Genomic DNA, 18,051 nt, shown 5'->3' on the forward strand with positions numbered 1-18,051 from the left:
TAGAACTTCTCTCTCGCTCGCTTTTTTACAGGGCATTTCTTCGTTTTCCAGAGATCTTATAACGAGTTTACAAGATGGAAGCTTTACAATTCCCAATCGTGTACATTCTTATTTCCTGTGTTTTCAGGGTATTGATTTTACTTTCTCCTGAAGGTTAGTCAATGTGTTTATTCTTTTAATCAATCCGATGGATTTCCTTTACATCACAACATACCTTAGAACTAATACTCAATTTAAACATTGCAATTCTGCTACCTTTAGCCTTTAGTCAGCTTTATAAAAGCTTGAAAATATTTGAAAAATTGTTTTAGCATCTATTACTTTATAATGAATTTACGTGCAAATCTGAAGTGTGACTGTTTAACAAAGGGTATGTTATATTCACGTTCAATTTAACTTGTAGTTTGAGTCTGCATAACAAGGATATTTGTTTGTTGGAATCTCATGGAACCAAAAGTTCAATTTTTGAGTCAACTTACATAGTTGCGGTCATCGTGTACATTAGAACCATTTAGTTGACTTATATATAGTGCTATGTTAAGTCGGTTAGTTAGCTGGTGCTTTGTGGTCTAACATCGGTACCACTTGACCAACACGGTATAAGTAATGATGACAAAAATATGTTTGATAGACCACAATGATCATCAGTAGACTTCCATATGGACAGGATGAAAGTACATATCAAACAATCGTTGTCATTCGCGGGCTTCCTGTGGTGACAAACCACGCTCCCCTCCCCTACACAATTTCCAGTCTTTTTTCGGCCAAAACCAAGATGGCTGACTAGTTAGTGATGTTTTCACTCGATTTACTGTAAATTTGAGCAGTTTTGAGCAAGAAATTCGCCTATTTAGTAAAGAAAATTATATTCCAATTTCCTAATATGGTAAGTACATTCCATATATGGTAAAAGAAACAGCTCGAGCGGAACGACAACTTTTCTATGTGGAAAGTTTGATATGGATAAATTTAGCGGATAAATTAACGAGCGCACTCAAACGTTTGCTACATCATCATAATTCGAGTCAAACTTGCTATAAGTAAAAAAGCCATAACAATCAACATGGAATAGAGAGAATAAAGGCGAATTCAAAAGGTCGCAAAGTTCGCGATGGATTTGGTTCGAGACACCTTGAAAACCACCCATTAAAAAATGTAACTTAAAAGTTTTCTAAACGCCAATAATGAGCATTTGCCTTACCTCTGTATTTGCGGTATTGGTTTTACCTCGGACGGGAGATAAGGATCTACTTTATTTATACATTTATACATCTGACTGATTCAACAGAGTGTGCACATATTGCGTAAAAGACCATTTTTGACTTCCAAATTACTCAGTGCTGTGTTCCTTGATTACAGACTCATTTGCCTAAATATGTCTAAATATTCACAAATTGATAGTTTTCAACCATTCCCAAGGGAATCAAATAATAAAAGACACAGCGGCCATGTTGCAGTATATAACAAAAGAATTCATTGACAATTCTTTTGTTAAGTTCCTCCAACATGGCCGCCGTAAAACCATCAATACCAATAAGGTAAAGTAAAGAATGCACAACTTCAACAATACATCAAGCACTTTAAAATTCCACGGACCTTCCGTGGAAGAAATGTATATTTTGCACAAAATCAAGGCTAACCCTGAGCAACAGAGAACTTGAAACTGGAGTAATATGCATCACACTCAGCATTAATTTAGTCAAACATAAATATTTAGTCTGATTCCCACCGAGCTTTGAGCCATCTTGTATTATCCTTGGAACCTTTTTCCCCCAACCAAGCCATCATTAACGTACTTGGTTTTTAATATAGCACATGGCATCATACGAAATGTTGGTCAAGATGTCGTCTTCATGTGGAACAGAACAAGTGGAAGTATTGATGAAGTGAGATGGGGATTGGTGGATCCGGCAGATAACCTGGGAATAAATCCACAGTTCATATACGTCAATAAATGGGCCAACGTTGCTGTCTATAGCGCTGCCTTGGATACCCCAGCTGCATCGAGTTATAAAGGAAGAGTTTATTACGTGGGAGACTTGCCTGCTGGTCGTGCTTGGTTCAAAATAACAAACCTTAGTATCAGTGATACCAAGGAATATGCTGTGCTAATTCTAGAAGGAAGTGTTAATAAGAGGTATGAAATGAGTCTGACTGTGGCAGGTAAGCACCCTCTGCTCAAATTTTTATATGCAATTATATTATTCTTAAGGCCGGATTGAAAGGAGAGTGGTTGGGCAGCATTACAAGGGGAAGGATGGAAGATTTAATAAAAAGGATGGGATTACTTAAGTTCTCTTTTATCATAATCATCAATTAATTTCGTTCTTAAAAGTTCAAGTTTATAAGACAAAATAGATCTGCCTTTTTACATATCAAGAGGGTCTCTTTTTTTATTTTGATGTTCATTTTGAAGAACTGGCTGTCTTAAGTGAGCTTAGGTCACCTGTTAGTGCAGACTATTGTCTATTCAACTTGCTTACACTAACATCATGTCTTCTATAACATTGTGTTCAAAAGTAACCCCCAAGTTCCAGCCACAGCCACCACTGGCAAAGAATATAGCAGAGGGTCAAGATTTGAGTGTGCCTTGCACTGCTGTTGGTCCACCAACACCCAACGTCAAATGGGTACAGATAATAGGTCACGTGACCAAAAGTACAGGCACAGGAAATGCTACACTGAGGATACCAAACATTAGAAGAGATCAGAATGGGACGTATGAGTGTCAGGCCAGCAACAACCCTAATGAGAATCTAATCACTGCACAGACTGTTGTGTCTGTATATTGTAAGTATGAACAATGCAGTTATTTCAGTGCTCTTGGTTTGTTTATTGTTGTTATTGTTTTATTGTTATGCGCTCATCAAAAATTTACATAAAAAAACGTAATTGTAGATCCTCCTCAAAGCAGTACCATTCCTCCAAGTATCACAGTTGTACAAGGTGATGAGATCGTACTCAGCTGTACAGCAGATGGTTATCCACCACCTTCCATATCATGGACAAAGGCTGACGGTGTCATCAAAGATGGTCACACAGTAGCTGGGGGAACACTTAGAATACCTGATGCTATCAAAACAGATGCTGGCAAGTACATATGTACAGCAAAGAGCACTTATGACAGCAGGGAACACAATGACAGTGCAACTGCAACTGCCATAGTAAAATGTAAGTATACCTATGCTGCGGGATTTCAGTTCATTGGAATTCCTCAGTGTATATATCATCTCTCGATACATTTGAATTATTTTAAGTTCATTTTTCGTATGTATTAATCGACTCCCCTTAGAGGACGAGGAGTTAATGCGAAATATGTTGATTTCATCGAAAAGACGGTAATCACTCTTAAAGTATTGTTCTATCAATGTTTTCCACTTACCTCCACTCACCTATTACTGCGTACTTTTCACAAATGACGTCCATTGTCTTGTCGGTGATCCCCTTGCTAATCGGGTTATGATTGTAACATATGCTTCATTCATGACAGACCAGCCTTCGATCATGTTGGAAAAGTTACTTAACCAAACCGTGGATGAGACTGACTCCCTGAGTATAAAATGTGATGCAGATGGAAACCCACCACCAACAATCAAATGGAAGACACCAACAGCATCTGTCCACAATGGGAATGTCTACAACATTCCGTCAGTCAGCAGATCACATGCAGGGACATACACGTGTATAGCTAGTAACGGGATAGGAAGAGAAGCAGTGGCCAGAATACAAGTTACTGTGCAGTGTAGGTACAAATACTATGTAGGCTTTTCTGTTGAACTAAATAAGATCTGTATAAATCACTTAAACTTATATCTTTCTTTGATTCTAATCAAATGCAGACAAACCGGCGATAGATTTATCAAAGTCTTCTTTAAGTTCAACGTCATGGAATGGCAACAGCATTCGTCTGAGATGCTTAGCAACTGCTTTACCTGCACCAAGAATATCATGGTACAAACCAACAAATCAGCAGATCACTACAGGTGTCAACATTGTACCCGGGGTTAGCGAGGTAACAGTATTGACAACTGCTGACCAAGGGGACTATGGACAGTACAAGTGTCGGGCAACAAACATCCTGGGAAGTGATGAACACGTCATCAATGTTACCCAGCTGTGTAAGTATAGATTAGGTCATGCATGAAAAGCTATTATACCATTAACAGCAAATTATCCAACTTAGGGCTCGACCATAATAACTTCAGGATAGTAATTATATTTTCCTATACGGCATTAAGCTGTTACTGAAGAAGTGTTTGCTCATCCAGTTATTCCAGGTCCTGTTACAATAACGATAACCGAGATTGAAGCATCATCCGTAAATGTGAGATGGACCAAACCTGCTGATGATGGTGGAAGAGCTGTCACTGGTTACTTACTGGAATCTGATTCCCACATCTTTGTAAGGACAATTGACACATATACCGTACTAACAGGCTTGAAGAAGGACAGTCAGTATAGGGTTACAGTATATGCTAAGAACGATATTGGTTATGGAGTGTCATCGACCAAGATAATCACTACCAAGAAAACAGGTAAGTAAAACCTATCAAATATGGAATTGATCATACCATGTATGGAGTGAAGCTTTGCTTGATATGTGTAGGGAAAAAACATTTAAATTAGGGAAGAGGCTTAACATAGTCTACTCACTTGTGATACCGAGTGCTGGGTTCGTACCGAGGGAGACCTGGATTGATATGGCATGGAAGTTAAATGCACTGGGGACAACTTCATTACCGCAACTGCATTACAGCAACTGCATTACAGCAACTGCACTTCAGAAACTGCACTACAGCAACTGCACTACAGCTACGCCATACTAGATTTCCATTCGCTCATAGCTAGATTGACTGTTTATATGTCAATTTTGAGGTAACCGTAATTTTACTAGCAAATGATTTTAATAAATAACTGCTGATTACCTTACGTCGCTCTTAATTAAGGCAGACCAGGCATTCCAGAACTGTTGACTTCCCTACTCATAGAAGCCGAATCTAAAAGAAAAGTTCTTTTAACGTGGACAAAACCTGATGACAATGGAGCAACGATATCACGTTACACTATCTACATGAAAGAAGAAAACGAACAATCTGACTGGAATAAGATAGAGAATGTCAAAGATTCTCTTTTATTGGAATACATCGTGGGAACGACAATTAAATATGGAAAGACATACAAGTTTACAGTTACTGCGTGGAACAAATATGGAGAAAGTATAATGGATGAACGTAATGTTAAGACTGTAAATACTACAGCAGATAAGACTGCATATGCCAGTGGTATGTACATGGCCTTAGTATTTTATAGTACAGTATATTTCTTTCTGGGCGAGGTATGGTCGGGTTAAAGAAATTTGCATTTCGACGATCTCATAAAGAATTTTTTGAATTATTTTTAAACTGTTTTACTTATTAGGTAAATCAGTCAACAGCTGTACGATGGGAGGTTCGAAGTACAGTAAGTCCTAAGAATGATAACAATACGATGCAATTCAACAAGAATAACTCAACTCACAGTTATATAACTTATTTAGTCATTTGTTGTTTATTATTGAAATTTTGACTTTTTTCTTACCAGTCACCACTGTTCTTGGTGTCATTATTGCAATTCTCATTCTCTCTCTTGGTTTGAATTTACTGCAATTTCTGTGGTCGAGAAAAAAAGACAGATTACCTTGTAAGTGTGCGTCAAACTGGTCTTTGCAATAGTAGTTAACTATAGGTACTTTAGGATATCTTTTTTCTATGAGAAATGGCCAAATAATGTTCTTCTCCCATTTCCTGGGAATGGGGGAATGGGTTTGGTTTGTCAGTGTTGTATTATTCAAAACACTTACCAAGAACCGTCCGGATCCAAGCACAATGCAACTTGATTAATGTTGCAAAGTTGTTATCTGTCACATACTAATGCAATAAACTTCAGCGAATTTCACTTTATCTTTTTAACAACATAATATCAAAATAAACAGCTTAATTCTAAACGGAAAAAAATGAAAGTATCCGTTCTGGGCTTCTCTTCTCAGTCTTCTCACTTGCTATATATAGTGCGTGCAACCATATGATGTAAAGTCCCTTGAGCTATGAATAACAATGAAACAGTCGCTATCTTGTTGGTTGATCTAACAAGAGAAGCTAATGAGAAATGCTTTGTTATCGCCAACCAAGATGGCGGCTATGACGTAACATGCACATGCTATATAATTATGCTTTCTTCATTAACATTACATTTATTGTCATTCAGGTAGAAAACAAAAGCAACATAACCAAAGGTAAAACATAATAAATAAAACATCATGGATAAGAAAATTATAAACATGTTTATGCTCATATATATTATTGTCTAAGTTTATACAAAATGATATATCGTTCCTCTTTATTTTTTGTTTATTTTCAGAACCAAAAAAGCAGCGGATGAGGAAATCTACTCTGTAAGTGAAACCATTTCCTTAACACTATATATTTATTCATATTGTCATTGATTTAGAGACTTCTTCTTTCTTTAAGAACGAACTTGAGATGGATAAGAAAGTGGTATCCGCTGTTACAACATCACTTCCACAGCCGCCTAGTAATACAGGACCAGAATATGAAACGATACAACAGCTAAATGAGATTGCAAGTCCTCAAGAAGAAATTCCTCCTAATCATCCCAAACATTATGAGGGACTCAATCTCCCAAATACCTCTGAACAAGGTGTCCAAAGACCAGTGTACGAGCCACTTCGAACAAGATCCGTGGAACCCAATGTGCGGCTTGATGATAATAACGAGCAACAGCCATATGAACCCCTAAATATGAGAAACCAACACTCTACCTATCAATCACTGCAGACTAATAGCAGGGAGTCGGCCATATGACAATAATATGAGTTAATGAATATTCAGGTTAAGGTGAAATGAAAGAATTTATAAAGGGAAGTGAAGAGTGCTAGCCTTGAATCATCTGGAACCAGTAAACATACCCTTTGCTTAACCTATCAATCACTGCAGGCTAATAGCAGTGAGTCTACAAACATGAGCAGAAATATTAAAAATAATTGTAAATCAAATTACGTCTTAAAATACAACATAAATAAGGATATATGTTCTTGAAACGTAAGCATTTGCCACGTCATATCAACAAATAAACAAAGAAAGGCTTAATACAAAGACAATCATCAACAATACATAAATGTAAGGTTTCTGTAGGCTTTTTCGAAGGTTCTACCTCTGGAATCGGTCGATGTCGATATGCGTGTGTTTTTTCAAAGTTTTATTCAAACGTAGTTCGAGGGTCATTTTGCTAGTTTACACGAATACACGATTCGCTGTGGATGAAACATTATAGGCATAAAAATGTAAATCTAACTTCTACCAAACTCAAAACATAACTTCAGTCTCGATCTCCTGCCATTAATAACAGTCAACTCCAGTACTCTCTCTACTCCTCACTTCGACTTCCCCCCGGGCCCTACCAAACAGCACTTCCACAGGAAGCCCGTGGCAAAATATTATACGTCGCAACAGTTTCCATAAGCCAATATTTATCAGCCATTTTATAATGAACCCGTTTTTGTTGGTACTTACAGAGTCAAGTATGTAATGGCCGTTAAATTACTAGAATACGTTTATTTTAGAGTTAAACAACAATTTTGCATTAAAGGAACACAACGAACAAAATAAGTAAACAAGTATAACAATATTTTGATTTAATTAATCTGCAAATACTATAACAATCCAATCAAAGTTTAGTTCTTCTAGTGCCCTTGCGTTACCCAGTAAAACAGACAAACGCTGTAGTGAAGTACAAAAGGTCAACCACGACAAACGTGTTCATGTGAATAATTAAATTTTGCTTTGAAGCAGCAAGACTTGCTGATACTGATCACCGTCTGTTCTGATTTCAAATAAAACAGTCCACCATATTTTTAAAGTGTCAGTTTTCTGAATGTCAAATTCTTCCTCATGATGAGTGTTGGTCAAGTGCCTATCATTTCTTATTACATTCTTGGTTTCATCGTGGGATTGTATTTACTTCCTCACGTAGGTAAGTCTATTACTAAATTGTGATTTACTTATTCATGTTGTTTTTATACATTATTCATTGATTCTTAGTGAAATTTCAGTGATCAATATTTGAAATTAGTCAACCAAAGTTTTGATGATTAGTAAAGATAAATCCAGTTTAGCAATGGAAACCCTAACGATTTCTGATACAGAATTGAAAACATTGTCGTTCAAAAAGTTCAAGGCAGTCACGCTGCAATGTCCACACTCTTAATCGTCGAACGTTGACTAGTGATGTCAAGTTCAGCCCGGAAGGCATATTATATGGAGACAATATAATCAGCTTTATTTTGCCTAAATAAAAACGAATTTCTTTTGAATGATTCCAATCTAATGGGCATATTTAAGTTCATTTAAATAATCAAGTAACAATATTAAATAAAAGTTGCTGTTTTGTAGACACAACAGCTCGCTTCACTCAGTTCCCTCCCAGTGTGTTGTACGTATCTAGTGGAGGAACAGCCAGGTTTGTGTGGGACTACCATGTGGACAACAGATTGAACGAGTTTAAAAGTGAATCACCAATATGGTACTTCATAGATCATGGAAATACTGATAGGAAAATCGGTCATGATGACTTGTACAAAAGCTGGAGTTTTGTCATCAGCCGAGGAACATGTCCATCAAGATTACTGAACCCTGATCGAGTAAGCAGAGAGTCCAATGCTACTCTGGTCATTACTAGTGTGACTACTGCTGATAACGGGATATATCAATGTGTGCTGAACCTTGTTTCAGGCGGACCGAAAAAACGCCAAGCAGAACTTGTAGTTACAGGTATATATTTTTTCAGTCTTTAAACCTCTTGCATATATTTAGCAAAACATTTAGTTCCTCAGGTGCGTTATGTTAATGCGTTAACTATATACAAAATTGCTATCTAGAAAAATCATAATAGTGTCTCACAATACTGTTCAACAAGGATGGTTTATAGAGTGGTTTCATTAACCCGTGAAACGCTCTTTATCACACTTTACTTCCACTGTTTTCTATTTTATTTTAGTGACTATCACACTCTAATTTGTACACTTTATTTCACGGGTAAATGAAGACCAATCTAATATATATATTTAGCCTGACATGCTATACAATATTGATAGTCACGTGAGGTATGCTTATCGCTCTTTTTTTCTAATGTTTATTTGGAAATATGCAGGGTTAAGGCCGGATATTTTATTCACGCGGCAACCAATAAATTATAGTATTTTCAAGACGCATTTTCAATAGGCCTTATATCGCCCTCAAAGGGTCTCGTATGACTCTAACTCATCACATTTGCTACAGATATAATAAAGTGGGAAACTTACTAGCAGAAGGTCACGTGATCTTCTTTTATTATTATGCCTTTACGAGTCAGCTTGATTTTGTTCATCATACCGTTTCAAATTAAAGTTCATTGCAAGACAATGACGGCTCACGTGACTATAATTTGCTATGCAAAAAAACATTTCTTGTGAATTAATGTTCAGACATTGTTAAAAATAAATCAGGTTAAAAATATATATTTATATTTAAAAAAAATAGGTTAGAAGCAAGTATAAAAAGCATCAGCCTTGTTCCCATGCACTGTATGTCCAGCGTATCTGAGATACCTGTACTTTCTTGTAGAACAAACAAGAACGAAATATAAAAAGGAACATACTTCTTTTATGAATTTAACACTTCATCTTCTACGTTTCAGTACGACCTGCATTCTTACCAAGTCGCCCAAGCAACACATACCAGATTATCGAGGGAGATAATCTAAAGATAAACTGCACAGCTATTGGTCCACCAACACCGAACATCACGTGGGTGAATGTCACAGATGGTAGTATTGTTACCATGAGCCAAGGATCAGGAAGTGCTGTACTGCAGATAGACAACATTAACCGATACCATGCTGGGGTATATGAGTGCCAGGCCAAGAACAATCCAAACGAAGATGCAACCACTTCAAGGACAAGTGTAACAGTCTACTGTGAGTATATGGAATAATGAGAAAAAAGATGATATTATAATGTCTAGAATTTGCAAAAGGGCAAAAGTTGCAAAACTCCTGAAACTGAATTTTCCTCACTTTATATATATTTTATCTTACTTTTATGAAATAGACACATCCTTCTTGTAAAAAAGCATTCAAGAATGACGGATATCGTTGCTCTATTGAAGTGTTCACGTAAAGAGCTAACCAAAAATGTCGTTAACAGGAACAGGACTGAGCACATCTATAAGATGATTCTGTAATTCGTACTCCAATGCACAGCAATGCATTAATTTGTCTTAATTTGGTAAACTCTGTCCATTAACGGTCGCATTAACGAATATTCTTCACGTCAGTTCTATATTAAATTCCACAAGGATTGATAGTTTGTCAGACAAGAAAAATTTTTCGCTTTTAAAATTATGTATCTTTAATTCTCAATTTATTCTTTATGTATTTTCTTAGACAAGCCGACGATTTCAAAAGAGCTTTCTAGCAGTGATAGTACTTCTTGGAATGGCAGACAGGTGACCCTCAAGTGTGTTGTCAGCGATGGATTACCCGCACCAGATATCACGTGGTACAAGCCCAGTGATCAACAAATAACAACAGGTGTCACAGCTATCGCTAAAGGAAGTCAAGTGGTAATAACAACGATAGATGGTGCAGACTATGGATTGTATAAATGTAAAACGACAAACGTCGCTGGCAGTGTTGAACATGTTATCATTGTAACTCAGTTGTGTAAGTACGCTGTATTTAAATGAATTCGTTAAAATATTAGTACGGCACAGATCCCTTTATTTCGACCGATGTATTGATATATCCAAGGGTGGATCCAGTCCAAATTTTAGGGGAAGGGACAACACAACGGAAGACAACAGAAAAAAAGCACCTAATTCTTCAGTTTTGTTGTGATTTTTCCCCGCTGAAGCTTGATATCACTTTGATAACGAATCAATTCAGCCTCGATCAAAATTCCTTTGGGAAAGACTCTGCTGGATGTCAAACAAACCGTAAAATGCCTCGTATCTCGAAATCGAAAGTATCTTATAAGGGAAAAAAAAAATTTTTGAAAAGGTTTTGGATACGACATTAGCAATCCAGCAAAAGTTATCTAAATAAAGGAAGTCCAATTTTTTTCGCCATCCAGAAACAGTCATGTGATTATTTCCTTCAAATGGCTTATTAAAGATAGTGAACCTTCCCATCGTATTAATGCACAATAAATACCCTTCAGTCCCACCAGGTGTCCCTAATGTCACGATACTAGACCAGGATATCCAAGCATCATCAGTGACTGTAAGGTGGACCAAACCAGGCTATGATGGTGGAAGTCCTGTTATTGATTACAAAGTACAAATCAACACAAACCCACCACAAGAAAAGAATGTAACACGAAGCACGGAGCACGAGTTCACTGGTCTGACTAAGAATACAAGGTTTGAAGTCAGGGTATACACAAGGAATGTTGTTGATTATGGAAATGCATCAATCATCAGCTTTACCACAAAGAAAAGAGGTAAGAATAAATACAATTAGGTTACACAATTTCTTGACCAAGATTACAAGGGTTTGGAGGCATTATTTAACTCGTACACTTCGACCTTATCCCTTAGACAGTTCTTGCGTCTAGTTCACGCACTGAACAGTAGAACTGACTGACATCTATAGGATGTTGTAATACGTCATAAATTGCTTTCATAATAGAGTGTAAACCGTATATCCTTTAAATAGCACCAAAACTAAATAGCACTAAAAACATCTATTTCTTTTGGTTTCAATTGTTTCATTGGTGCTATTTTGTACTAGAGCAGTTTGTGAAAAGTCAGTGCCGTATACGAGCCTTGACGTGACCGCGATGTTTTCTAGAATTTTGATTTGGAGATTTTTATCGCGCGCAATGCGATCGGTCTGGCCATGCCGTGACCTTGGCGTTACCGTGTCCGCGCCATGTTCATGCCATGTTTCGGGCATTTAGCATTCATTACTTCCTAAGTATGTTTAGATAGCCAGTAAGCTTATTTGCTTGGGTTTTGGTGCTTTGCGAATCAACAGAAACAAACAGATACTTTTCGAGGGTAGCGAGATTTACGATATTTGACCCAATATTTAGAAACATTCTACGCGTATGGATACTTTCACACATTTTCAGATAACTCATACAAGGAAATGAATTGACCCTGATCAATACTTAAAAGTGTCTTGAATGATAAGCTAGCATGAAATGCAAAAGAAATTATAGTGTATTAAGTAGGAAATCAAGCAATTTTTGGAAAAGCACATATTCTTCGTTTGCAATAGACGTCATAGCCGCCATGTTGGAAGAGTTTGACAAAAGATTTTCCAATGAATTCTTTTGTTATATCTTCCAACATGGCGGACATCCCTTTTGTTATTGTGCTCTCTTGAGATTGATTGCAAACCAAGAATATCCAAGATGGCCGGCGTCAAAGTCGGCTGCGCATGTCACACATACAATACATAAATTAACACAATTAACTCAAGTGTATCGCAGAAATGCCACAAATTCCATCGAGAAAAAGATACGGCCGATACTTTTGAGAAGGGTCGTACATTGCATTGTCTCGTTTATACGTAAGGGTCGAAATGTAAACTTTTGAAGGCATTTCTTTAAGTTGATTCTGGACCACGGTTTGCCTTTTGCATTCAAACAGTAATTCGCATTCTTTGACGTATTACTAAGCTAAGCTTTCTTACCGGCAATGTCCACATGACATTCGATAAGAAGACAAATGGACATACTCACTTACTTCATTCTTGAACTGGTTGTCTTTCACCTTCGCTCTTACATCTATAGTCAAACTATAATTCGAAATAAATATATATCTATGTTAAAATTGTATCAGACTTTGTACATTATTGAATAGTGTACTTACAATTCAGTCCTGAAGTTATACTGAACTTGAGAGAAACCTTACGCCCTTGTGTCTCTTCAGTCATGTTTGACAACTGACTATGTAAATCTTATTTTAATTTCTGTTATTCCAAAGCTTACAAATATGTCGTATCATTACTGCTATTCAAAGTTCATATTTCCCGCGTGAGGAGCGATCAAAGTGACAAACAAATTCATTGATAATCGGTCTCGTGGGTGTGATCATATTCTAAGTTGATGAACGCTAGTGTCCTATGGGATCCCCCTCGGGCTCCGCCCTTATGGCTTTCTATCTATAGACCCCTTGCAGCACTTTGAAATGCAGCTCAATCTGAGGGAGAAAACAATAGGTTCCAATTCTCAGAAGATTGGAATTCTTTTGTATTAGTCCCCCAGATTGAGATGCTTCCATGTCACATGCAAGGGGTCTGTTGCACGGGACTCTATATTGGACAAAACACTTGCGCGTTTATTATATAATCCTTACATAAAAGTCAGATATTTTGTGCTTTCATCATTTAGGTCCACCACCTTTGCCCAGTCTTCGTCTTATCAAAAGTAAAGCTACTATAACATTGTATTGGACAAAACCTGATGAAAATGGCGCTGAAATAAAAAATTATAACATCTACCAGAAGCAAGGTATAGAAAAACCCTGGACAAGTATACATGTCGTACGTGACTTGTCCAACTTGACGTATGTTATACACGTTAAGGATCTGGAGCCTGGTCAGACATACTGGTTTATTGTCACGGCAACGAACGAGTTTGGAGAAAGTGAAAAAGGAGATGACAAGGGTAATGTAGCGTATATTTTGCCAAAACAGGTTACCACAGCAACCCAGGCAACTACTACAGGTATTGGTAAGTGAGGTATTGACATGGGATGGATTTTACTTTATTTTACATTTGATTAATTGAAGTAATGAGAACACGTACATTGAACTCGGAAATCGAAAGGCCGGGCAAGATGCTCAGTCGTATACGAGATAGAACAAGCTACTACTAGGCTATAATTTGTATCCTACTCTTAGCGAAAAGTGCGGCCGGCTTTGAAAACCAAGACATTGAATTTAACTCCAATTGAAAACTTGTTTGCATCTACATATTTGAACTCTATTGCCTTCGGATAATTGTTACTTTTGGGTCAATTTATATAGATTTATTGTATTGACCCAAATGCCTCGACTTGAAACAATTGTTTGAAGGCAACAGGGTGTAACTCCGATATCTGCTATTGTAGTCTTCTCGCCCTCATGGCCTATGAGTCAATAGCCCATTCGGGGTCGAGGACTAAACAAAAAGTTGCAGTGGTAAAAACAAAGTGGAGTACGTAATGCTTCGTGATAATTTGATATAATTTATTTATTAATATCATAACACTAGTTATCAATTATCAATGAGTAAACAAATCGTCATTTTTACTATTCAGCCTCAAATTCTATAATTATTTTAAATGTATAAATTAAAAAAGTAAAAGGAAATTTTAAAAATCTTTATTTTTATTTAAGAATTTTTTTCAATTAATTAACAGGCGAGCAATCGAAGAATAAATCAGACGAGCAAGAAAAATGCAGTAAGTAAAATTATTTTTCCTAAAACAAATTCATAAAAGGGATGATTTCTTTACACTCAAGACAAAAGAGAATTGACAATTTTTGACGTATTGTTGAAGATTTTCTTTGTTTTGTATCTAGCACCCTTATTATTTTGCATCCTCTTTGTTTTACCCTAATTTTTTTTCTTTGCCGGGTGACAACGTTGTATACGTTTTATGCTAATAGATTATTAATTCATGGAAAGCATTTTTCTTTTTTACTCAAGGCTCCACTGCATTAGCTGTCTGTGCATCTTTCCTAGCGGTGTCTTTGGTTGTTATCGTCCTCTTGCTTCTTTACATTTGGAGGAACATTAAAAGAAAAGGTATATTCTAGATCTTTTTCTTCTTTTATGATTATCCTTACTTATATAAGTATAGCAATCTCTGTTTATTTGTTAGTAGCTCTATCAAACGAAATTATTAAACATAAAAATGCAGTTAGATCTTATCATTTAACAATAACTTAGACAGAAATTCTAACACTCTTTTTTCGTTTCCTTTGCATATAATGTCTCTTGAAAAGAGCAAACCGGAAATACCAATACAAAAAGGTGATTAGTTGAATTTAACTACATTGCTGTCAGTAATATGCCTCTGATTCTCCATTTTCCATTCATCGGTTCACTGGTCAAACACAAAGCATTCAGTCGAGGTTGCAAGGTTCAAATTCGAATAATCCTTTGAAAGTACCTTGGCGCCTCGCTTGAGCACTTTGTGTTTGGCCAGTGAAACAAAGTATGGAAAATGGTGAATATAATGTTTTCCCATCACAGACCACATGTCATTCCCTAGAATATCATTTCTTTGTTTAATGGTTGCACATGATATGACAAATGAATATGAATAGAACTCAGACAAATAATCTTATCAGTTCTCAAGGGAATGACAAGTGACATTAAGTTGGCAAAACAATACGCCCAAGGGAATTTTGTCCATTACAAAATGTTCTATTGCTGGTTTTCAATCATCCCCATAAGAGTGAAATAACAAAAGACACGGCGGCCATGTTGGATGATGCAACAAAAATAATTGATTGACAATTATTTGGTTAAATTCAACCAAGATGGCGACTATGACGTCAGGTGTAAACGAAAAATTAATCCTTTCATTTTTCTTCATTATTTTTTTTTAATTTCAAGAGTCACCAGGAACAAATCAGTTGAAGATCCAGTTTATGACGTGAGTGTTTGTTGATAATCATCATAGTTTACCTCTTTCAACCATCAATGCTAATCATAAAAGAATCCATTGAATTGATTCTAATACTAAAAAGCGTACTATTGAAAATCATTAGTTCCAAACAAACCAAATATTGGTGCTTTGGTCATCACTCAACAACAATCGATGCTAAAGGCCCTGTTGCACTTTGCAATTTTTCCAGCAACTTGGCAACTTGTCTCGTATTGTCGTTTGCCTTGTCTCGTTACGCAAGTTGCTGCAGAATTGCACAATGTAAAAGGGTTGTCTCGAAGTTGTATTGTTGCGCGTAGCGTTACAAGAAGTAGAGTTCAGTCCTATTTTTCGCAACGGATTGCAGCAACTGGCAACGTATTGCAAATTGTATCATCGCTCCAACAACTTTTTCTCGTAACTTTAAGGCATATTTTTCAAGAGCGCATGCGCACATTTCTCATTTATTCCCGAAGAACCAAAAATGTTGCAAGTTGCTAAGATCGAGTAGAAGTGTAACACCTCACCTCGGCGACTTGTAACTACATTTTCAAGCATGCGAGACAAGCTGGGTTGCTGAGAAAATGCCACAGTTTAATTATAACGGGTCGGACTTTAATTGTTTCTTCTCACTGAATGAATTCGCAAAAATGATTTTTTTTCACACAACACCCTAGAAATGGAAGAAAACAAAGCTTCACACATTTCGGTATCACAAAATCTTCAACAGACCTCCCCACCTGCAGAATACGAGCCCATAAGAATTAATCGTGATAATCATCCAATCGAAATATCCAGAGTAGATGGCTACAGCAGCCCCTCCACAGAAACACCCAGTCATTATCAAGCACTCACGCATTCTGACACAGCTGGTTCATCGCATCAAGGTCAAGGTCCAGCTTACGAATCCCTTCACCGTCCACAGTTTAAACTACCTGATGCTCAGCTTGCCAAGAACATACCAGACACTACGTACCAGCCACTTGGTGTCAGGCAAAACCCTACAGATTACCAAGACCTGAAGACCTATAATAATATGCATCAGCTAGATAACAACAGGAATGACCAGTCCATTATATAGACATACTACTGTATTGCAGTATTGAAGCATTAATTATAATACATAAGCACCTAATCGAACTTTTACTTCCTCCACCGGCCCCGACAGCCCCCTTTTTCAATTCCCCTGTATCATTATATGATAAGACATGTGTCTTTCAATAAAGAATATTAATGATGATGATTTTATCAGAGTCTTAAGTTGCACCAAAGTTTAGATGAAGACTTAGAGCCTCATGAAGGTCAGCGTCAAACCTCACTGCACATGACATCGATGTACACACTTCAATGACTCTATAAAGATTCATGTTCGTGATAGTCATGGTCGCTGTAATAGAAGTTTTGCACCATCACGTGACGGCAGCCATATTAGATGACAGGAACAATATAATACTAACGACAGGCAGTCCAAGCTGAATGATGGACGTGGACACGTGATGGTGCAAAACCTCTATAGCGTTTTCCACAGATGACGTCACAACATTACATCATGGGATTGACATTCGGACAAGCCAAGCGCACATTTGACATGCAGCCGATAATGTTTTGTAGTCTTGTTGTTTTTAAATGATGGAAGAGCTATGGAGTCATTTATGGTTATTTGTTGTTCCTTGTAATTCAAAATATCGGCTTCTATGTGAAAACGAACTTGCAATCATTTCTATAAGAGCAATGGGGAAAACAATGACGGATTTTTTAAATTTAAGTTATCTGTGCCAGTAAGGTTTTGTATATTAAATGATTACTCCTCAAACGTCACAGCATTAACATATGGCATGGAAAAACCTTTAAAACTTCAAGAAGCTGCACTTAAACTATACCATTTTTAGTGCTATTCAACATCTTACCCCATGTAGAATCAATACTGTAAATATTGTCAGAAGGGTGATAGGCACTTTAATGACATAGAATAAACAATTGATGGGCTGCAGTTAAAAGACAAAAACATGGCGGCCATTGTGGTACCGTTAACAATGGATGCTAATGAGAAATCTTTTGTTAAATGGTACCAACATGACCGCGATGACGTAACGTGCAAACGAAGAATAATTAAGATTGAACGTAACATTTATCCTTACTTTCTCTGCTCCTTTAGCTCAGCGTACATGTTTTATTTTATCTCATATTACTATTTTCTAGCTTTTGCAGAGTTCTTCGTTTGCATCTCAAACATATGCCACATTTCTGCAATCACTTTTTAATTTTCACACAAAAACAAGTATTTTTTACATCTATTCAGACAAACGAACCGACATTTTAAGGCTCTATTCTTTCTCAGTGACTTTGCTCGTTGAGTAAGTCAAAGCTTCGT

General features: G+C 36.8%; 1 protein-coding gene across 1 annotated transcript; it reads left to right on the plus strand.

The window, feature by feature from the left end:
* LOC148913862 (hemicentin-2-like) lies at positions 1-17,159 on the plus strand. Its single transcript, XM_089023978.1, has 23 exons — positions 1-153; positions 1,813-2,163; positions 2,521-2,790; positions 2,899-3,171; positions 3,491-3,742; positions 3,840-4,118; positions 4,269-4,535; positions 4,947-5,282; positions 5,419-5,460; positions 5,581-5,679; positions 6,244-6,271; positions 6,397-6,430; positions 6,507-6,840; positions 8,448-8,825; positions 9,730-10,008; positions 10,477-10,755; positions 11,252-11,533; positions 13,433-13,774; positions 14,445-14,486; positions 14,735-14,833; positions 15,034-15,061; positions 15,650-15,689; positions 16,411-17,159. Exons 1-23 carry the CDS (start codon positions 75-77, stop codon positions 16,759-16,761), a joined length of 4,764 nt encoding a protein of 1,587 aa, XP_088880104.1. The 5' UTR covers positions 1-74; the 3' UTR covers positions 16,762-17,159.
* Positions 17,160-18,051: the final 892 nt, after the last annotated feature.

The sequence above is a fragment of the Actinia tenebrosa genome, unplaced genomic scaffold, assembly GCF_029948245.1.
Source record: "Actinia tenebrosa isolate PJP-AT-01 unplaced genomic scaffold, QUT_ActTen_1.0 PGA_scaffold0__85_contigs__length_37466705, whole genome shotgun sequence".
Lineage (NCBI taxonomy): Eukaryota > Metazoa > Cnidaria > Anthozoa > Actiniaria > Actiniidae > Actinia > Actinia tenebrosa.

Excerpts from the sequence above, each read along its gene's own strand:
- LOC148913862 (XM_089023978.1), top strand. The coding sequence starts at position 75 with ATGGAAGCTTTACAATTCCCAATCGTGTACATTCTTATTTCCTGTGTT. Across the intron at positions 154-1,812 it reads GATTTTACTTTCTCCTGAAG|CACATGGCATCATACGAAAT; the intron begins GTTAGTCAATGT and ends TTTTTAATATAG. Across the intron at positions 13,775-14,444 it reads GGCAACTACTACAGGTATTG|GCGAGCAATCGAAGAATAAA; the intron begins GTAAGTGAGGTA and ends ATTAATTAACAG.